General features: G+C 44.3%; 1 protein-coding gene across 1 annotated transcript in view; it reads right to left on the reverse strand.

Annotated features, from left to right (window-relative positions):
• The window catches only part of fbxl16 (F-box and leucine-rich repeat protein 16), a gene marked incomplete at both ends in the record, with an annotated part of 61,548 nt that extends 48,623 nt beyond the window's left edge, over positions 1-12,925 (reverse strand). Inside the window, 3 exons of the mRNA XM_083649416.1 lie at positions 8,080-8,322; positions 8,908-9,220; positions 12,525-12,925. Of these exons, the coding sequence (XP_083505542.1) occupies positions 8,080-8,322; positions 8,908-9,220; positions 12,525-12,925 (957 nt within the window). The remainder of the gene's footprint in view (positions 1-8,079; positions 8,323-8,907; positions 9,221-12,524) is intronic.
• Positions 12,926-23,219: the final 10,294 nt, after the last annotated feature.

Consider the following 23,219-nt stretch of genomic DNA (forward strand, 5'->3'; position numbering starts at 1 on the left):
GAACTAACGTTAATTTCCGTGAATTTAGCGACAATTGTCCCAATTTCACTTCCGGTTTATTGGGTTTGCCTTCAAAATAAAAGCATGATAAAGTTTGTTTTTTACAATAAACATTAAAGTAGTAATCTAACTACGAGACCCAACATAATGAACATAAAAACACGAGGAACCTCTATTTTAATGAAAATAGAGAGCCGCAGTAACGAGTCCGGAAATCATCGATGCTAACAGCCCTGGTTCTTCACAGTTTTCGCCTATGGGAGTTTTGAATGGGTTTTTGGCGCGATGCTTCTAATAATCTCTCTGAGCAACGCTGGCTTAATCAAACGCGAACCAGTGTTTAGTAATATCATCTTCACACATGAGGACCACTTTTACGAGTTTTGAAGCTTTTACGTGCCGTTAAAAGGACGGCTAGCTAGCAAACGGCTAAATGAGACTACACTCTTGAGTCGATGGGGATATATACGTCAATAACGTCACCACCTCAAAGGACGAACACGGAAATTCTCTTTTCCTCACCTGGTTCAGCCCCGTTCAGCCCGGGGTAATCAGTGCACACATCAACAACAGTCCAGACGTGACGTGGAACCCTATGCGACAGTGTGTAGTTCTGGATTAGCTTAGCTCGAGCATTTTACTTCTACGGCTCGCATTTACGCTACAAAACTCATGAAAGTGGTCCTCATGTGTGAAGATTATCCGACTGAACTCTGGTTCGCGTTTGATTAAGCTTGCGTTGCTCAGAGACCTTATTTGAAGCATCGCGGCAAAAACCCATTCAAAAATCCCATAGACAGAAACAGTGAAGAACCAGGAAGTTCGGGACTTCCGCATTCTGCCTACAAAAATACGTCATCCCTGAGGCTCTCTATTGACCAGCAAAACAAATACAAAGGAGATGCACAGCTATGTGGTTTAAATGGTTGATTCATAGCATTTATTTAATGGGAAAGCTTATTTCCTTATTTAATGGGAAACCTTTGTTTCATAAAGCATCAAGAGAAGATACTATCAAGTATAGGTGATACCCATTATGCGAAATGACACTTATCTTGTGAAACCTATACTTCTGCAGATAATAGGCTATATACTTAAGAAAATGACTAAAACCCATTATCTTGAAAAGTTATCTTTTAATTAACCATAAGGCGTAACAAAAACACGTTGTCGACCCCTAATTAAATACTCGGTATCGGTATTCGGTATTGGCAAGTACCCAGATGTCAGTACTCGTACTTGTACTCGGTCAGCAAAAAAGTGGTATCGGGACATCCCTAATGGAAATTTGGTTTAAAGTCATGGAAAAGTCATGGAAATCCATTGGTCAAAATGTGTATGAACCCTGAAGGGTTAAATCGAGCATTTATGAGAGATTTCAAAAATATCGAGATATATATCGTGTATCGCGATATAGCCGAAAAATATTGCGATATTCTTTAAAGGATTGGGCTTCTAAATGTGTTTTTCCTCGGATTTTGGCACAAGGGATAGTAACATCTTGTCCTGTGTATTAATTAATACTAAAGCTAGCTTAGGCTAGTGACTGTTGTGAATAGTGCAGCTGACAACTAGGGAAAGACCTAGTGACAGCATGGAATGACAGCTGACAGGAGGGATTAGACCCCATCGGGGCTGCAATGGGTTAGCTGCTCATTGTGGCAGTAGCCAAGGCCAATAGGCCATTGGTTACACCCAAACTTGCTACGAAACAGAATTATAAAAAAACACCCCTAGAGTCTGCGAGAGCGGGGGCGGAAGATGACTCACCTATGGTTGACACGGTTATTGACTCTGGAACGGACTTGACTATGAGTAGGGAAAACATGTCAGCGGAAGCCACTAGTTCAGATGTAGATGGAAAGAAGTGTCAGGTTTGCTTGTGTGGCTGGCAGAAGGTAACAACTTTGAGGGGCCTTAGAATCCATCAAGGCAGGAAGAGGTGCTTGGTAGAGGGAACACAGGGACCCCGCTAGGGATGCAGCGGTTTCCGGTTTGAAGGTATACCGCGGTTTGAAAAAGTCACGGTATCAAAACCACTAAGATTTGCCGTCATACCTTCTCCACGGTATCAGCTGTTTCCCCAAAACAAAGTGCCCAGGTCGCTTTGCAGAGAGCAGCTTACGCGGCCCCTCCCCCTTGCTGGATGCCTACCTAGACGCACAGTTGTGAGGAGCTGTCCCTGTGTGTTTACAACCGTGTGTGATAAAACAGGAGAACGCAAGGACCCCCCTGAACTTTCCCTCCATCTAAAAAGACGACGTCGTCTGTTTGGGAATATTTCGGGTATTGTAAAAATACAGATGGCCATAGCCTCAACGCGAGACTCATCCGAATGACTGATGAGTCTCGCGTTGAGGCTAGGATGGCCAGGGCTTAGATCTGCGTGAGCACGACCCGTCGTTATTTGTCCAATTCAAGGTACATTAAAATGTTGTCTTGCTTCAACATACATCGCATCGCATAAACCATTTCCACCCGCAGGTTTGAGGAGTAGCTAACAAACGTCAGATAAATACTCTCTCTAGTCTAGGCTAACGTTACCTACTGAGGCAGCTAACATGGCTAATAAGCTAGCTAACACCAGCTATCTTTCTCCTCTAATGACACGTTAACGTTAGTTGACTGAGCGAACGTCGCTGTACAGCAGGTCGTTATCAAAACGTATTGCACTGAAGAGAAGTAACATTAGATAATGACGAAAGATTCCTCCAAACTGGCAGTGGAAAATTATGCACAAACTTTGTGTGTGTGTGTGTGTGTGTGTGTGTGAGAGAGAGAGAGAGAGAGAGAGAGGGACAGGGCTGTGTGTGTATGTGTCCTGTGTGAGACAGAGTGGGGGTGTATGTGTGAGGAAACAATCATTATTTGTGTCCAGTGTTCACCCATTACAAAAGAAGTGTGTATTTGATTGTTATGTTTTAGTTTTACATCAAATTAATTAGATGAACTAAATCGTTTACATTTATAAGTAAGAACAGTAGGCTACTATATTACCAAAGCACACACATACTTGCCAGTTAACTGTCATTACAGTTGGAGGTTACATTAACATGACTTTATTTTTTCTCAGTCCACAATTCAGCAAACTGTTAGAAAATAAAATACATTTTGTTCATTGGCATTTTTTATGCCACATAAAGGTCCGCAATACCGCGATACCGTGAAACCGTGGTATTTTTGTCCAAGGTTATCATACCGTCAAAAAATCATACCGTTGCATCCCTAGACCCCGCATTGATAATTATTTCTTAAGAAGTTTATCAAGTCAGTCGGGTGAAGTCCAGCGACAGGAAGTAACCCACAGCTCGCAGGACATCAGCACCCCTGATGTTGAGGCAGGTCCTAGCACCAAGGAAAGCAGAGAGGCCAGCCAGCCAAAAAGGGAGAAGATTAGCGGTCAGAAGCCTAGAGTTAAGTGGCCAGGTGCAGCGGAAAGTAGGAAGTGGGAAGATATCAATAGTGATTTGGTTAGGATGTTAGAGAAGCTTAAAGGAACTGCTGAGAGTAAGTTGGAGAAAATGGGAGATTGTATTTATGATTATGGTAAGGAAAGGTTTGGCGTCTTTGAGAAAAGGAAGAAACTAGAGGGTGAGGTAGTTAAATCTAGGCGCCAACAAGAGATAGATAGACTTATCCAGGAGAGAAGACAGCTTAAAGGATGGGTTTTCCGTGGGGAATATGAATATATATTAAATCTCACGCCCCTAAGGTTTTCGAATCCGTTGAAATTCTTGAAATTGGAGCTTCACTCCCAGAGATATCAAGCATCTCTCACATATTTTTTGGGCCAGCCGACGCGTTTCGCGTCATCTGGCCTAAGTCCGCCTTGCGGAAGTCGTGCACCTATGAACTACAACTGTTGTTGGCCATGGTCCCGCCTCTAGAGGTCCTCCACGCCCCTTCAGAGGCCTTGACAAAAACCAAAAGGCAGCCATCTTTCCAACCGCCTAGCCTGCTGTAGCTAATATTAGCTTCCCATAGTTCCTTGCAAAGAGACCATTATCTCGGGAACGGAAGCACTAATCGACACGGGACTGGCGGCATTGGAAAGCTCGTCAAATTTTACATCTAGTAGTAGGTGGGTTGAAGTAACGAAATCAACGCTGAGCAATGTACCCGTTTTTACACATTTTTACAGAAAATAGTTACAACATCAGATGCGCGTAACTCCTACGAAAATGCCTTAAAATGCATGAATTTTTTTTTATGAAGACATCTCCCGACATATATACTTCAGTTTAAATGTGGTGCAATTTGGAGGCAATTTATTTTCGATTTATTTTCGATTTATTTCTTCTTCTCTCCATATATTATTGTCGAAGCCTTCTTCTTCTTCTTCTTTGAGTTTTATGGCGGTTGGCAAACATATATGTGCATTACCGCCACCTACTGGAGTTTGATATCAGCCAAATGCCTGAGGGGTGGGCATAAAAACGAAGGCCACGCGAGCCCAGTGCATTGTGGGAAATGTAGTATTTCGAGTCCCCGCACCCGCACCTCCCCCCCACCACCCCCCCCCACACACAGAGTGGATTTCGGTTGATATCTCTGTGAGTAAACCTCCAATTTCAAAAATTTCAACGGATTCGAAAACCTTAGGGGCGTGAGATTTAATATATATTCATATTCCCCACGGAAAACCCATCCTTTAAGAGGCAGTGGAGGAAAGCTACAGAGGTTGAGAAGGAAGGCATTGATTGCTTGCAGTCAGATGTGAGGGATCGGTTGGCAGTTTTAAGAAGAGCAGAGAGCATTAGGAAAAATAGGAAAAAGAAAGAGAGAGCTAGAATAGCATTCTATAAGGATTCATTTAGATTTGTGAAGTCATTGTTTAGTAAGGAAAAGAATGGTAGCCTTATGGTACCTAAGCAGAAGCTTGAGGAATATTTGGAGGAGGTTCACAAAGATAGGGAAAGGTTTAGAGAGATGACAGTCCCAGCTGATATTCCACCTATTGGTGAAATAGAGAGCCAGTGTGATGATAGCCCACCAAGCTGGAAAGAAGTTCAAGAAGTAGTGAGACGTGCAAGGGCCTCTTCAGCCCCGGGTCCTAATGGAGTCCCCTACCGGCTGTATAAGAGTGCTCCAGATGTGTTGCAGTTTCTATGGAAGCTGATGAAGGTAGTCTGGAAGAAGCAGGTTATTCCTAAGGCGTGGCGTAGAGCAGGGGGAATCTTCATTCCTAAAGAAAGGGACTCGTTAGAGATAAGTCAGTTTAGACCTATCAGTCTACTTAATGTTGAAGGGAAGGTTTTCTTTAGTGTTGTGGCACAGAGGCTGTCTAGTTATCTAGAAAAGAATAGGCTAATAGATACTTCGGTGCAAAAGGCTGGAATTCCCGGCTTCTCCGGGTGCTTAGAGCACACCAGCATGATCTGGCACCAAATCCAGTCAGCTAGGCGTGAGAAGAGAGACCTGCATGTAGTATTCTTGGACCTGGCTAATGCTTTCGGGTCAGTGCCGCATAGTCTGTTATGGGAGGCCTTTGATTTCTTTAGAGTGCCAGTAGTATAAAGAGCTTAGTTAAAGCCTACTTCTTGGATATTCAACTCTGCTTTACCACAGCAGAGTACACTACAGCTTGGCAGCAGCTGGAGATAGGCATTATGGCAGGGTGTACAATTTCCCCATTAGCTTTTACCATGGCAATGGAGATCATTATTAGGGCTTCAAAATGGGTAGTGGGTGGAGAAAGGCTGCAGGGAGGGCTGCGGCTCCCTCCAATTAGGGCATACATGGATGACATGACGACTATGACGTCAACCGCTCCATGTACTAGCAGATTGTTGGATAAGTTAAATAGTAATCTGCAGTGGGCTAGAAAGAAAGTGAAGCCAAGTAAGTCCAGGAGTATTTCAATCATTAAAGGGAGGGTAGTAGGTAAGAAGTTTGTTATAAATGATGAGGTGGTGCCTACAGTGTTAGAGAAACCAGTCAAGAGTTTGGGAAGATGGTATGATGCAAGTCTCAGTGATAAGGGACAGTTTGAGGAGGTGAGGCAGGAAATGATTCAAGGTACCGGTATTTCAAGTATAGACAAGTCAGGGCTCCCAGGAAAGTTAAAGTTGTGGTGTTTGCAGTTTGGATTGTTGCCTCGGTTGATGTGGCCACTGACAGTGTATGAGGTTCCCCTTTCAAAGGTAGAAAAGCTAGAAAGGATGATTAACTCATTCATTAGAAAATGGCTCGGAGTCCCACGCTGCCTAAGCAGTGTAGCCTTATATGGGAAAGGCATATTGGAATTGCCATTATCTAGCCTGACAGAGGAGTTCAAGTGTGCTAAGGTTAGACTGGAAATGACTTTGACTCAGTCAAAGGATCCAGTGGTTAGGAGTGTAGCCCCCATAGTTAAAACAGGGAGGAAGTGGAACCTAAAGGAGGCAGTACAGCAAGCACAGTCAGCTCTTAGACACAGGGATATCATAGGTCAGGTGCAGCATGGGCGTGGAGGCTTAGGGTTGTGCATAGGGAAACCTGTGTGGAACAAAGCATCAGTAATAGAAAAGAGGAAGATGGTAGTTGAAGAAGTACATAGGCAAGAGGAGGCAGTAAGATGTACTAAGGCAGTGTCGCAGGCAAAGCAAGGGCAGTGGGTGAACTGGGAGAGTGTAGAGAAGAGAAAGTTGAAGTGGAGAGAGTTGTGGAGCATGGAGGCCAGCAGAATTAGATTTATTCTAGGGGCTACTTATGATGTGCTGCCATCTCCCCAGAACTTAAATCAGTGGTTGGGCGAGGATGGTGCCTGCCCGTTGTGTTCTAGTGTATGTACATTGAGGCATATACTGTCAGGGTGTAAGGTCAGTCTCTCCCAGGGGCGATACACCTGGCGTCACAACCAGGTGTTGAAATGTTTGGCAGCTGCAGTTGAGGAAAAGCGGCTAGAAGTAAATTCTCTAGTTGCTAGCAAAGAGACTAGACAGATCAAATTTGTACGTGAGGGAGAAAAGATTAGACCAATTAAGGTCAGGCACAAGTTAGGGCAGCTAAGTGTAGGTGGAGCCTGGGAAATGAGGGTTGACTTGAATGAACAGCTAGTCATCCCAGCATATATAGTTAGCACCCGGCTACGTCCGGACTTGTTACTGTGGTCTGAGGTAGAGAAGAGAGTTTATTTTATCAAACTCACAGTCCCGTGGGAAGATCGAGTTGAGGAGGCTTATGAGCGCAAGAAAGCTAGGTATGCTGAAATGGCAGCAGAGGCAGAGCAGCGAGGTTGGAGGGCTCGAGTGCGGCCTGTAGAGGTGGGCTGCCGTGGTTTTGTGGCAAAGTCCGTTATTGCCTTACTAACTGAGTTGGGCATTCGGGGACGGAGCCTGAAACTTGCGGTTAGCAACATGTCTCAGGCAGCAGAACGAGCAAGTGAATGGCTGTGGATAAGGAGGAAACATGCTAGCTGGGGAGCTCGCTAAGGTCAGATTGATTGTTTGTTGTTGGTCATGATTAACGGTCCGCATCAACAGGGCTGAATCATTGACAGTGGTGGTGTAGTGAGGAATGTCATACCGAACCGACCTGGATAGCTAGGCTTAGATAGTGAGGTAATATGCAGTTGTGCGGTGGTAGCATGGAGGGGGGTGTTTCCAGGACGCTGGATTACACCGTTAAGCCTTCTTGAGGTGTCGTGGGCCTAACTTAACGAAACGTCGGTGAAGGAAGGTGCCCACTTGAAAACCCCAATGACATGCTTCATACTGCTGTTGGCTAGGGTAGGTAACTGGTGATTTGTGTCTTGTTTATTAGTTTGTTAGCCTGTTAGCTTGTTTTATTCTGGATTGGGCTTCTAAATGTGTTTTTCCTCGGATTTTGGCACAAGGGATAGTAACATCTTGTCCTGTGTATTAATTAATAATAATAAAGGCCATATCGCCCAGCCCTAAGCTGAATGCAGCTTTAATTATTTTTATTTTATGTCTACTAATTGGTTTACTGTATTTTCTTTCTTCTTTCATTCTTCTTTCTTTGTTCTTTGTGGTTTTATTTGCTCTTGTTTTAATGTTTTTGCATCTAAAGCACTTTGAGCATGTTATGTATGAAAGGTGCTATACAAATAAAGTGTATTATTATTATTATTATGACCTGTTTGGCTGTGAAGTAGGCCATGGCCGTGTCGGTGACATGGTAGGCTTGCAGGCTGAGCTCGGACAGGTTGGGCAGCAGCTGGGAGATGGCGGCGATGGCGTCGTCGGCCACATTGATGCAGTCGCTGACGCTGAGCGAGGTGAGCCGTGCATTCAAGCTGGACCACAGCCCGGCCTCCGTGAAGTCGTTACAGCCCGACAGCTCCAGGTGCATCAAGCCCTGCATCTGCTCCAACATTACCTGCATTCAATGGAAACAGATACAAGTGCCATGTTCTAATTGGTTAAAGTGATAATACGGGAGATTTTCATCTAAATAAATGTCTGTTAAGTCACTATCTATCTGATAATGACTAGGCGAGCCTAGGAATCGAGCGCACGTAGTGCGCGAGATCCCTAGTATACACACACACACACACACACACACATAATTAATTTATTTCTAATTCCTTTTTTCCACATCTTTGGTTATCTATATAAACAAGCGTGAATTCGCAATAGCTGCGACCACATATGTGAATTCTAAATCAAAGCCCCCCCAACCCCCACCACCCTTTTTAGCCATTTGGCATAAACACAAACACATACCTTCACACACATACACACACACACGCACTTGACCTCCATGGCAAATTTCAGTCTCCTAGGGTGAAAACTGTGCCCGCTAAAGGGTGGTGAACCTTTTTTGAACTGAGACCAACCAACAGAGTGACTTATAGAGCTGCTGGTCATGCAAAAATATATATAAATGTGGCAGGATGAATTAAACGAGTGATGAAATTGTTAAATTTTAAAGGTAAAACCTGCAATAAAAAAACAGACTCACCTCCAGACCAGCGTCTGTGATGGTGGACCTCTTGAGGCTGACAGAGCGGACGCCCTTCTTGGACAGCGGGTAGTTGTCGATGAACTCGCAGATGTCCAGGTCAGATACGCCCACCAGGCAAAAGGCCTGGAAGCCACGCAGGGCAAAGGCTTGCAGGCTGACAAACTCCTTGTCCCCACCGGGCTGCAGGGCGTACAGCTCCTTGGCATGTAGGATGGGTGTCACGCCCTCCCAGAACTTGGGCTGGTACAGCACCTTGCGCCACGTCTTGCACACCTGCGCCAGCACGCACTTCTCAGCCGTGGTGAAGTACCTGACATGAAAGATTTACCCATCAGACCCTTAATCTTTGACTTAAATACATACACATAATATACTTTCATAAGCACATCTCTTCTTCAAGAGCCTGGTGCAGGTAAAAAAAATCTGAATTTACATTTTGGGCTCATGATTAGTACAAAAATACCCAGAAATTTTTTTACAGCCCCAGAGGGCAGAAATATGGAGAAAAAGGTGGCATTCTAAATGGATATTCGACACCTGTGACATCACTTGTTGCTAGACGTTCTGCTGGGGCTGACACAGGGATGCAAAGTCATGGAGAGTGAAAAAGGTGACAGATACCAGGGCAGCCACAAAACCACTCAGAAATCCTCCTATTTTGGGATGGAAAGAAAATACGAGTTTGCATCCCTGCATCACAGGTGCATTACAAAAACCAGTCTAGATGCAGTTATGTGTGATTAAACAAAAATCCCACCAAAAATCCCATTGCTATGCCATGCAATGTGGTCTGCAACCTGCACCATGCTCTTCAACTTTCTCTCTAACTTTCACACTCTTTCAACTCTGTACACCATTTGATCTCACATGCCCAACCACAGGAATCCCAATCTTTTGCCAACTGTCCTGATGTCAGCCATGTCAGCAATGTAACCGTCTCTTCCTCACACGTCATCTCTGTACCACAGCTTAAAGCTGCATTCAGCAATGTTTTTGTGTTCAAATAAGTGTTAAATGGCTCTATATTCTGGTCAGTGACTTGAAACCCCCAACCCCCCACTGTCCTCTATCTCTCTCCTGTAGTCCTGCAGGCAGGGCGGACGTATCTCCGCAACCATATCGCATCGCGATTGGACCTTCTGTTTCTCAGAAAATGTAAACTTTTGTCTGATTGGATCAAAATTGGCGCCGACGTCAAACTATCCAATCAGAGAAAAGTTGACATTTTCTTGGAAACGGAAGGTCAGATCGCGATCTGTCCAAAGAACTACACGTATTTTTTCACCCCGAATCCAATGCCGCCATTCATGAGTCTCTACGAGTTACGTCCGCCCTGCCATGATGTTGCAGTGCTTATCAATGTAAGATCTTCTGGCGCACATCAGATGACATACAAATATACAAGGAACGTTTTCTTACAACACCAACGGTTATACAGGTAGGACAAATGACTGGACAAACCTGTGTTTACGCTCGGGACCAGGCAATAGTGGAAGGTCGCCCACCTCCCACTATCCAATCAGAGAGTTCCAAGTTACTGACCAAACACTCTATTTCAGTGATTGCTGTCAGAATATAGAGCCATTTAACACTTATTGTAACACAAAAACATCACTGAATGCAGCTTTAATGTACCGTTTAGTTTTTTGTTGATTTTTGCAGCAATTGTTTAAAGTATGGTCGCCCTATACCTAATACTTCCATATACTAACGTTAGTTTAGAAGCCACAATATTGCTATATTATCAACAAACTGGCCAACAGATATCAAAGCTGATGGGGCTTAATGGAAAGAGCGTGACTCGAACTTGTTAACAGTTATATAGAATTTGTCATTCAGTAACGTTTTGAGCCCGGCGAACATAGTAGCTAATGAAGATAGCTAATAGCTAACAGCTAGCTGTCTGATGCCAGAGTAACGCTAGCTATTTATATCAGTATTTTATATCAGTCATGATGATACAACGTATGTTCCATTGAGTCACACGTCTTCACCCCTTTTTAGCAACAAATTGTATTTTTTACTTTGCGGGGAGCCGAAATCCTACAGTTCCCACAATGCACTGGGCTCGCGTGGCCTTAGATTCCACGCCCACCCCTCAGGCATTTGGCTGATATCAAACTCCAGTAGGTGGCGGTAATGCACATATATGTTTGCCAACCGCCATAAAACTCAAAGAAGAAGAAGAAGAAGGCTTCGACAATAAAACATTATGAGAAGAAGAAAAAATCAAAAATAAAATTGCCTCCAAATTGCACCAAATTTAAACCGAAGTATATATGTCGGGAGATGTCTTCATAAAAAAAAATTCATGCATTTTAAGGCATTTTCCAAGGAGTTACGCGCATCTGATGTTGTAACTATTTCATGTAAAAATGTGTAAAAACGGGTACATTGCTCAGCGTTGATTTCGTTACTTCATCGCACCTACTACTAGATGTAAAATTTGACGAGCTTTCCAATGCCGCCAGTCCCGTGTCGGTACGTGCTTCCTTTCCCGAGATATGGTCTCTTTGCAAGGAACTATGTAAAGCTAATATTAGCTACCATAGGCTATGCGGTGGAAAAAGATGGCTGCCTTTTGTTTTTGTTCAAGACCACTGAAGGGGCGTGGAGGACCTCTAGAGGCGGGACCATGGCAGCACAGGCCCACAAGTAGTGTAGTTCATAGGTGCTCGACTTCCGCAAGGCGGACTTGGCCCAGATGACGCAAAACGCGTCGGCTGGGCCAAAAAATATGTGAGAGATAGTTGATATCTCTGGCTGTAAACAACCAATTTCAAAAATTTCAACGGATTCGAAAACCTTAGGGGCGTGAGATTTAATATATATTCATATTCCCCACGGAAAAGCCGTCCTTTAACATTCCATGTTGATCATGGAGGGGCAAGGAGCTCCCAGAATCTGCTGCTGCCGCTCTCCAGTCTCCAGCCTCCAGAACAGAGCCATACCACCAAATATAACTCATGCTAATAAAAGCTTTAAATTGATCTAAGTGGTCTTGTGTTTTTTACTAAAGTGGTCCTGACTGAAATTAGGTTATTTGTCACACAAAAAGTACTGGCGAACAGTGTGGCTAATCACCAGGCCAGACATATCTTAAGAACCCCTAAAGTAATGTCTTAAGATGTATATGAAATACTCTACTTTGAATAATAATTTGTCTGATGGCTTTCCCCACAAATGATCTTGTTAAAATCCTTAAAATTACTTCTCCTCTTCCTGCCTCCAAAAAGTTCCAAAGCAACCAATCAGAGTTATCTAGAACATAACTATCCAATCACAGCATACAAACAAGGGCTTTAAAGCCTTTAACTGCTGAATACTGGACATGGATTGGCTCCAGTATTCGTGATGTCACGAATCATGCTGAAAATCGCCTTTTCAGTCAGCTCAGAGAAACTTTCCACTTTCAGCAGACAAATGTGAAAACAGCTTCTAGTGTCAAACTCTGCACAGACATCATAATGGGCCTGGCACAGTAAAACTCAAACATCCAACAAGGAGAAAAACATTTGTTTGACTTTAGGGGGGCTTTAAATCATGCTAAATATATTCAAGTAAACCGAAAGGCTGACTCAGGAACTTTGACTTTAATTATTTGACATCAGTACCAGAGCAGGCGGTTGAGCAGCTTCTCATCCAGGGGCAGCTGGCGCTCCAGGAGCAGGGGCTTGGGCAGGGTGAGGGGGGGTACCTGGCGGAGGGCCGGCTTCAGGCCCACCAAAGGCTTCCCGGGCTCCAGCTCAGGGCCCAGAAGGGAGGCCCCTGAGTGGGGCATGGCGGGGAGGTCCAGGTGGGGGTGGTGGTGGTGGTGGTAGGGCAGGGAGGAGGGGGGAGGGGGCAGGATGGAGGGCACAGAGGACGACTGGCATAGGCGGTTCTTGGCGGCCGGCGTGCCCTTGGTGATGCTGGCGCTGCCCAGGCCATTGGGCTGGCTGGGTGGTAGCTTGACCATACCGTTCCGAGTCACACACGGAGACTTCAGCTCGCTGGGGGCAGACATGTTCAACATTGGGAAACTGGGGGGGGGGGGGGGGGGTCAAAGAGAGGTGGGGGAGAGAGGGCGGAGAGGGGGGAGAGAGAGAATACATGGTGAGTTTGCTGTTGAAAACAGAAAACATGGATAATGGAGCTATAGTTATATAATCAGGGAAAGGGGTATTACCCACTGGTAATAAATGAATGCTGTAGCCCAGTGGTTCTAAACATGGGGTCCGAGGACCACCGGGGGGGGCGTTGTAGTCCCAGCAAACTGGTGAATTGTTACATTTCAGCATTATTTAATTTATAGGCAGTGAACATAATTAGAGAATGTAGCAGAATGTTGTTTTAATCATGGTTTCTCTGTTACCTCTCTAACTACTATACAGACACTCATGGAATTCTGATCACAATATTTGACAATAAAAACAAAATCAGCTTTGGGTCAGAGAGGCAAAATCTCATCCAATGGGGGTCATCTAAGAAAAAGGGGGGGGGGGTTCTGTGGCTCTAATGTCTGGGCTACCTAGCCTGGTAAACCATCCAGTCATGTGAACTCACAGTGACTATGTTTACATGCACACAATATTGTGGTTTTTGCCAATATTCGGAAAAAGACAATATTCCCGACTAAATGAGTAATCCACTAATATTCCCGTTTACATGCAGCCGTAGCTCGCCCTCCCCAACATGTCAGGGAGGGGGAAGAGAGAGAGATGCAGGTAGAAGCAGCAAGAGGTTTTCTGTTGAGAATAAGCAGAAGTTCAAGGTTCAAGGGTCTTTATAGACCAAATCAGCGGGGATGTTTACATTTACTTCCGGTTACCCCTGGTTCCGGTTACCTCCGCACAAACTGATGTGTTGAAGACAAAAACAGACAAAGAAGACAAAAATGGAGGTCAAGATTTGGATTATTCTAAATTCCCTCTGCAAAGGGCAAACATGAGCAAAGAGAACTCTGGATTCGGCGGCACAGGCTTACTACAGCTACAACATCCGGGTTCCGAGCTGTATCCGAGCGGCGTCAGTAGCCTCTGTCTGTAACGTAACGTTAACGAGTCTGCAAAAAAACAGCGAGTTTGACAGTTGTAAACAAACGTTATTAGCTAGCTAACACTACATAAAACAAACACAGAAGAAAGGCTAGATACGTCGGACAAGCATGTTTACCAACCGTTTGAACATTTCAATTGAAAGAAGTCGCCCGAAAACAACGAGAGTTTGACAGCATTTATTTGACAACACGCAAATTTAAACCTGCCGCCTTCCCGAATTGGTACCCGGAAGTAAATGTTGTTTACATGGTGACGTCACGGTGATTTGGTCTATTGTCATTACATGTTTCCACATGAAACGAAATTTGTCCGTACACTATCCAATAATAAGTCCTATAGTAGACTAAGAAACTAATACCTAAATAACTCAGACCCATAATAACTATAATAATAAATAACTATACATATAATAAATAACCGTAGAGATTAAAACAGTTAAAAACTGATAGAGCAGCATATTAAAACCCCAGCAGCATGCAGGGCAGTGTGTTAAAGCAGCAGCACAGCAGGGTAAGCCCACGTTCACACAGCACGCCGTAAGTAAGCTGTACCTACGCTGTACCCACAAGTTTAATTTCGGCATCCTTGTTAACAGGCGAAGCCGTTCACACCACCCGCGCGCGTGCCACGCTGACGCGGTGCCGAAGGCACGCTCACGCCACGCCGAAGCGATCACTCAGGCTTGACGCTGAATTTCCAAGCTTGACGCTGAAGCCGTGAAGCCGTGAGGCATGAAGTCAATGGGGGTTGTTGTGGGCGGGTTCAAGGCGCGAGAGTAGGCGCTGAGAGGAGCTGAGAGGAAAAGAGAAGGCGTCTTGTGTGAACAACAAGGCGTACGTGCAGCTTGTGCCTGCTTCAAGCTTCAGTTCTGCTTACGTTCGGCGGCCTGTGTGAACGTAACGTAAGGTGCGTCAGTGAGGCATACATTAGAGTTCACCAGTCTTACAGCCTGTGGGTTTGAGCCTAGTTGTTCTGGTCTTAATGCTTCGCAGCCTCCTGCCCGATGATGCTGGCCACAGTGCCCCTACACCTACTGGTGTAAATCACTGGAAGTGACTCTATGCTGACCAGAATCATCTGGTCCATTTCTGGAGCTTGCTGCTGAAAAGTTTGGCGTTGCGATATTTGCGCATATCCAAAAACCTGATATCCAAGTTTTTTATATTAACACGTTCACTGCCGTTGACGAGTCAACTCGTCAAGCAGAAACCAACGGTTGACTGCCAATGACGAGTCAACTCGTCAAAAAAATAATAATAATTTTTTTGATGGTGGGACGTGGATCAAACCCTTTTACGTCTCCTATAAAAATATGGGAGCCACCGAACGTGTACAACCCATTCCACCGACCCACTAAGTGGCGACAGTGCTCTCCAGACTAGAGAAAGCGAGCCAAAACTGCAGGGAAAAGCGTGAGGAAACCATTCTCATACGGTAGAATGGTTTGGCGAAAACGCTTTCGCGCTGGCGCACAACGGTGGGGGGTTCCAAAAATAGACTGGGTGCAACACACTTTGAAACACGCAGCATAAAGCCCAGAATCGCAAAAGCTTCATCAAAGCTCTCAACCGAAACCCCAAGAAACGAGCGAGCCCCATCCAGGCTCGCCCGACGAGGGGCCGCCAGGCAGCAGACAGGCAGCAGAAACTCGCTTGTGACACACCCGCTGCAGAGCCAAGGAGGGAGGAGGAGAACGCCCACGGAGGGAGGAGTTTGAAGGAGAGGGGGGTGCGGGTGCTGTTATGGAGGAAAATACTGTTCAGAACAAATTGTTTAGATGTCTGATGTCTTTGATGCCAAAAATAAATGGTTAAAGTGACTGTTCTATCAAATTTCACAAAAAGGCATTTTTCTCACCTTTCATTTTCAGACGCTGAAACCATGCTGTATTCAACTGCTAATGCCTACATAACTACTAACTCTACAAACTAACTGTTTTAGACAGAGAAAGCACACATTCTATTAGTTCTTTTGAGATATTTTGTGTTCACAAAATCCTAGCAGAAAAGAATCCTCGGCTCTTGAAAGATGAGCCAGAATCCTCAAAAAAACCCTTGGCAGAAGCTACCTACAGTAAAAAAAAAACTGTTGGCAGTGAATGTGTTAAAAGTAGGCTACAGCCAGAGTCATAGAGTTTGAATCTCCATTCACTCCAATGGACCAGCCACTCTCTTTAAATCACTCTGGGTTAGGCATGTTTCTCATCTCCTCCCGATCAGAAATGTGGGCTTTTCTTTTCGCATGCCAGACATGATGGATTATATGATTATATCGCCTCTTCTAGCGCTTCTAACACACATCAGCTGACCGCAAACAGGCAAGATGTGTGGCAAACTGCGGTAAAAAACCTGCTTGAGATGCATATTCCGAATGCGCCGTATACAGTACATGATCAAAGAATCCTCCTAAATCCCGAATAATACTGGAATATCCCACATCTTAATCGGAAAATGCCAAATTTGGAAAATGCAACTGGAATATGCTGTTTACATGACCCATATCAAATTCAGAATATTGTCATTTTCCGAATAATAGTGGAATATTGTGTGCATCAAAACGTAGTTATTGAGTTTTGTTTCGTTCAACAAGCCCTCCAACCCATATGACCACACACCATGTTTGTTCCGACCCTCAAATACGACCATAATAAGTTTTCTACATTAGCGCCCCTAGCGGCAGCAGAAGATTGTTAGATGGTAACAATCTAACAACAGCGGAGTTTCTCCGCTGAAAAGACATTTTCGCCATTCTTCTGAGTGGGTTTGGATTTGACTGGATTTGACGCTGATTTGCTGAAGGACTGGCTACTCCACCCACTGAAATGACTGTGCACAGCGCTGAGTCCAGATGGATCCACAAAATGAAACTGAATGTAAGTTCATGGATCCAGATGGTTTTAACCAGGCCATGGGCTACCTGCCTCTGCCATCAGACCATAACAGTTCATCTAGAATGCTTCTGCCGTCTGGTGTTCAACAAACCTAAATACTCTGACGTCACTCAATCCCTTCACTGGCTCCAATTCAATTCAATTCAGTTTTATTTATAGTGTAAAATCACCGTGAGACATGGTTCCGAAACACTTTACAGTTAAAGATCAGGTTAATGATCAGGTTGTTAAAATGGTCAGGTAAGTTAAAATTAAAGGGACGGGTGGTAAAACACAGGTAATAAATCAATCACAGAGAAATACTGGTAAAATAAAATAAAGTGCACTATCAAATAATATCATACACTTGTGAGAGTAAATATGTTTTAAGTCTGGTTTTAAAAATATCGATGGAGCCAGCCTCCCTAACTGATCGGGGAAGCTGGTTCCAGAGATATGGAGCACGATAGGAGAATGCTCTACTTCCTGCGGATTTTCTTTTAATTTTTGGGACTGTGAGATAATTACCATCCTGTGAACGGAGGGTGCGCGTGGGAGTATATGGGATGATCAGCACGCATCAAATTCAAGACACTGGTACTCGCCTACAGGGCAGTACACCTGACTACCCCCTACAGGGCAGTACACCAGACTGCCCCCTGTATTGCCCATACAGGGCAGTACACCAGACTGCTCCCTACAGGGCAGTACACCGGACTGCAATCTATGGTCAGGTTCCAAATCTCGCCTCGCTCCCTTCGCTCCTCCACCCTTGCAGATTGCCTCGCTACACGAATCTTCTCGTCCTGGCGCCACAATCGTGGAAGGAACTCCCCCCTTCTGTCAGGATGACCCAATCGCTGCCTATCCTTCTGTCAGGACAGCCCATCACTGCCCATTTCTCAGTGGAGACTAAAAACACACAATTTCAGGCTACACCTGGACCCTTCTTGAACTAACCCATCCTTCTATTAAAAATAAATAAATAAATAAATAAATAAATAAATAAATAAATAAATAAATAAATAAATAAATAAATAAATAATGCTACTTATTCCGTCAAGTATTACTATTCACAAGTGCTACTTATTCCTTTTAAAAAGGTCTCGGCTGATGCAGACTGTGTTGCACAGTTGATTTTACTACTGTTGACAAATCTATTGTAAGTGGCTTTGGATAAAAGCGTATATGCTAAATCATGTCATGTCATGTCATGTGGACTAGATTAGGGCTCCGATATGGGTTGAGCTCCATGGCCTGAGCTTGTTCTGTGCTCTGCATTGTATCAGCACCAGCAGCACTGCTCAAACCAAAGGCTCTATTATGCAACACAGGGTGCTTCATCCAACAGACAGCATATGACTGTCTGTTCCACACAAAGTGCACACATTACTGTCGGCATAGCAACACACCACTGAGCTACTGACGCTTCATAAAGCTGTGTGCATGTGCATATGTGTGTGCATATGATGTATCGAAAGCCAGTTAGGGTCATAACCAACAATTTGGAACATTTTACTCTATCACTGTGAGTCCTTTGTTGACGCTCCCTTAGCAGGACAGCGGCTGTCAGAGTTGGGTCAGATTACTTTGAAATGTAGTCAGTTACTGATTACAAATTACATGACAATTTTTGTAATAAGTAACGTAATCCAATTGTAATGTAATCTGATTCCTTTTGGATTTACTTCAAAATCCTACTGAAAATATTGCACCTTATGCTAAAAAAAATGGATGCAGTCACAAGAAATTGAGTTCCACAAATATATTGTTTTTCTCTAATCATCTCAACATTTGCAATCAACATTCGGCACTATTTCCTCCCAACCGTACAACTACCGTATTCCTCCGCTAAACGCCTGCACAGAGCCGCGGTTTACAAAACAGGAATGCTTAGAAGAGAGACAAAACACTGACTTACTTTAGAGACAACAAGTCACCTGGCCTCTCTGATCTGGGCCGTTTTCCCCAATTTATCCTGGGAATGGTGAAAAAGGTCTGCAGGACACCCCAGCATTTAGGCAGCATATTATGGGAGTTCCTTGTATCTCTCTTCCTGCCTGTTCACTCTCTGCAAAAGTTCCTCTTCTGTATATTTGCTGGTTCATAATTGTATCCTCTTGTCACCAAGGTGAATGGCATATCGTCCTCGCTATCAAAATCACTCATATTTTCGTTCGTGTATTCTATTTGTTGTCTTCACTAACAAGCCGGGAGAAATAACCCAAAATAACAGCTGATCTGCGGAGTAATCAGCACAGAGCCAACGGCTCTGTGCAGGCGTTTAGGGAGGGATACGGTAGTTGTATGGTTGGGAGGAAATAGTGCCGAATGAGAGGGCTGTTTGACGGTAAAGTAAAGCGCTTAAAATTGTCAAAATAGAGCGTGAATGTACTCTGATATTGATTTGTTTAGGTGGATGTTGTTTTAGGTGGCTAAATTACGTTTTAGTTCTTGGCCCCCTATACTAGAGAGACAGAGCTGTGGAGGCTGTTGCTTCAGAGTGCTGGGTCTCGATACACGGTGCGCTCAGCGTCCAGAACACTGTACCTATTTCAGTTAGTGTATCGAACTCGCTGATAGGACCCCACTTCAAACAAACCAAACTATCCCTTTAAACAGATCAATGTTTTAAACAGATACATGTTGTAAACAACTATGGGCCCTATCGTTGTACGGCGCATATCGTTTGCGCTGCCTTTGCGCTGCGTTTGCGCGCCTCCTATTGCTATCTTCCCAGATATCTGCCTCCACCGTCCAGTTTTGCTCTGTGATGACACAGGTGTAGGCGTGGCCCAGGCGTGTCGGTGGGCCTCTAGCCTATCATGTGTCTTGCGCAAGTGTCATTTAGCGCTGTGGGGAAGATACCGTCAGTATGTGGCGAGCGCAAAGAGAGGTTTGGGAGTTGCCCATTCCAAAATAGGCGTTCCAGCGCAATGTGTTAGAAAAAATCGCCTTGGGTGCTCTCAATTTTAACGCCAGGAAATAGCTTGTCTTAGCGCAAACGCAGACGTACACCTGAGCGCAGACAATCTCCACATCTCCGTGCAGTGCAGGAAATCCTTGCTTGGATCCATTTACGCACGGCATGGATGTCACTATACTCGCGCCTGCACACACTCTTCTCTCCTCGGAATGCCACGTTGATTTTCAACTATTGCCTACATTGCAGAAAAAACACACCTTGATTTAAAAATGAGAATTCGTTTGTCATGGTTTTATTAGGCTACATAATTCCCGACCATACAGGTCTGTGGTGTAACATTAGATTACTTTAGGTAGGAGAGGGTAGGAGAAAATAAAAAGCAAATGTTGATCTTTTCCAACCATTATACGTTTAATAGCACCGCAATAGCCCTCTCCACTTCCCTCGTCGGCGGAGAGAGAGAGAAACACCCTCTCCCCATCAAGCAGACAGTGACGGAAGCATGTGTCTTTATGTGCACCAAGGGGAAAATGACGGGCTAAATTGGCGGGATTCGATGTATATATATTAACACGACGTATTACTCTGTCAAAAAAAATCCAACGGTTCACTGCCAATGACGTATTACTCCGTCAAAAAAATGTTTTTTTTTTTTTGACCGTGGGATGTGCATCTAACCCTTTTACATCTCTTATATAATTATTGGAACCACCGAAAGTTTACAACCCATTCCACCGACCCACTAAGTGGCGACAGTGCTCTCCTGACTAGAGGAAGGCAAGCATTTTCATGAGAATGGCTTCCTCGAAGCCATTCTCATGAAAATGGATTGGCGAAAACGCTTTCGTTTTCGCGCTGATTGCTGGTGGTGCGGGATTGCAAATTTGCATAATAGATTACGGGTGGAACACACTTTGAAACACGCAGCATAAATATGACCAGAATCGCAAAAGCTTCATCAAAGCTCTCAACCAAAACTCCAAGTAACGAGCGAGTCCATCCAGACTTCCTCAAAGAGCGGCCGCGCAGACAGGCACAGCAGCAGCAAAGCAATGAGACTGGTGACGCGAGGTTACAGCAACAGAAACGAGCTTGTGACACGGCCGCTGCAGCCAAGAAGACACACACGGAGGGAGGAGTTGGAAGCAGAGGGGGGTTTCCTGCTGTTATGGAGGAAATTACTGTTCAAAACTATTGTTTAGATGTCTGACGTCTTACTGATGCCAAAAATGAATGGTTAAAGTGACTGTTCTATCGAATTTCACAAAAAGCCATTTATCTCAGAATAATTTTTCTGACGCTGAAACCATGCTGTATTCAACTGCTAATGCTTACATAACTACTAACTCTACAAACTAACTCTTTTAGACAGAGAAAGCACACATTCTATTAGTTCTTTTGAGATATTGTGTGTTCACAAAATCTTAGCAGAAAAGAATCCTCGGGTCTTGAAAGATGAGCCAGAATCCTCAAAAAAACCCTCTGGCAGAACCTACCTACAGTAAAAAAAAAAACGGCTGGCAGTGAATGTGTTAATAAAAACGAATAGAAAATAGCCGATTAATAAAATGTGTGCTGGTGGAACGAAATTCAACTTCAAATAGAGCAGCATCACTCATCACCGCAATTACGCATGCAGTACCCTATATGCCCGCAGCGGAGATGCAGGAGAAGAGAGCCCCAAAAGGAGACGTTTGGGCAGCAGCCCTTTTTCAGCGTGTGAAATGACAATAATACACAGGTGATTCACAGGTGGGCATGAGCACGTTATTTGATTTCTATGACAGCCTCACATCTCTCTCTCCCTCTCCCCATCTGGCTATCTTTTCTCTGTCCCTCTTTCTCTCTCTCACTCTCCCTCTGAGTGAGGAGGAAGCTGCTGACGTGACGCTGTGGTTTTATGGGCATGACCACACCTCCACAATGCTTTTGGGCATAAACACGCCTATACAGAGATGTGCGCGGAGATGACGTGAAGCACAGCGGGCCGAAACGCCCACAATTAGGGCTTTGCGCGGCGCTGTTCCAGCGCAAAACGGGCGCTAACGCAAGTCGGGAAGATAGAGCCCTACAGATACATGTTTTAAACAGATACATGTTTTAAACTGCTAAAAAATAGCATGAAATGTGACCCTTAATCAAAAGCCACAGATAGAAGTTTGCTATTGTAGCACAAGAGGAGCACATGTTAAAAATACTCATCTGTCAAGCGGTTCCTCTGACTGGGGCAGCAGGGGTGGGCAACTGGGCGGCCCCCGTTTTTTTTTTTTTTTTACAAGGCGTACATTTTTGGTTAGGTTATGTTATCTGTGTTTTTATTTTACTGTACATCCCAGAACATGGCGCTAATGGTGTTAGCATTGTCCATCCACATACTGTTAACGTTAGCATTTGAGCTAATGTTATTGTAACAAACTATATCCAGGATGCACATTGCAAATGCAACATTACTAATCTGATTAATATGACATATTTGGGTGATGTACCCCATCAAATTGCTGCAGTGGGCGGTTTCAAAGCTAGAGCAACGTTTCTGGTGTCATCTGAATGGAAGAATTACTACATTTGAATATGAAAAATATAAATGTTGGTATAATAAACTTTGATTACCGGTCCTTTTCATCAAATTAGTAGCTATAATTGGGAGTGGGGTGTTACTGTAGGCTACTGGGGGAAGTAAACGGTCACAATCTGGTCCTCTGGTAGCGAGGACATATTTTTGTGGCTCTCTCTATCATCAAAGTTGTCCATCCCTGCTCTGGGGGGTAAAGATGTTACCACCATGGCTGAAGAGCCGTTCAACAGGTGCACTCGCGGGTAAGGTGGTGTTGGATTTAAGGAAGAGCCTCTCTTCACCCTTGGAAAGTCATTAAGGCATTCCAGCAACACCACCTTTGACAATGAGGTTTCCAGGACCAAAACTGAAGAAACCAAAACCCTGTTCTGACTGTGTAGAAGTCATGCTTCTACTCTACATGCTTCTTGGAACTGTGGAATAGTTGCTGTTGCAATTTTTGCATCCTGACTGGTGACCGCAGCAGAATATCCAGCAAGTGATGTCACAGGTGTTGAACGCCCATTTACCATATATCTGCCCAGGGGGCCAGTAATAATAATTATTATTAGGAGTAGTATTTTCGTACTAATTATGGGCCCAAAATGTATTTTAATAAAAGAAAGCCCATGCACCATGCTGTTTAAATCTAAAATGCATGTTTAAAGGTCAAAGGTTAATTTTATTTTATTATCCCGCAAGGGGAAATTCATGTGGTCATCATACACATCTGTTGTTACAGTAGTGCATACTGTAGGTTCAAGGTGCAAACACACACACACACACACACACACACACACACACACACACACACACACACACACACACACACAGTGCCAGGAATATAAGATATAGGCTAAAAAATGCAAGGTACAGTGATCTAAAAGTACAGTATACACAAGTAAAAATGATTGTTTGATG

This window comes from Poromitra crassiceps (assembly GCF_964638095.1).
Source record: "Poromitra crassiceps genome assembly, chromosome: 13".
Taxonomy (NCBI): domain Eukaryota; kingdom Metazoa; phylum Chordata; class Actinopteri; order Beryciformes; family Melamphaidae; genus Poromitra; species Poromitra crassiceps.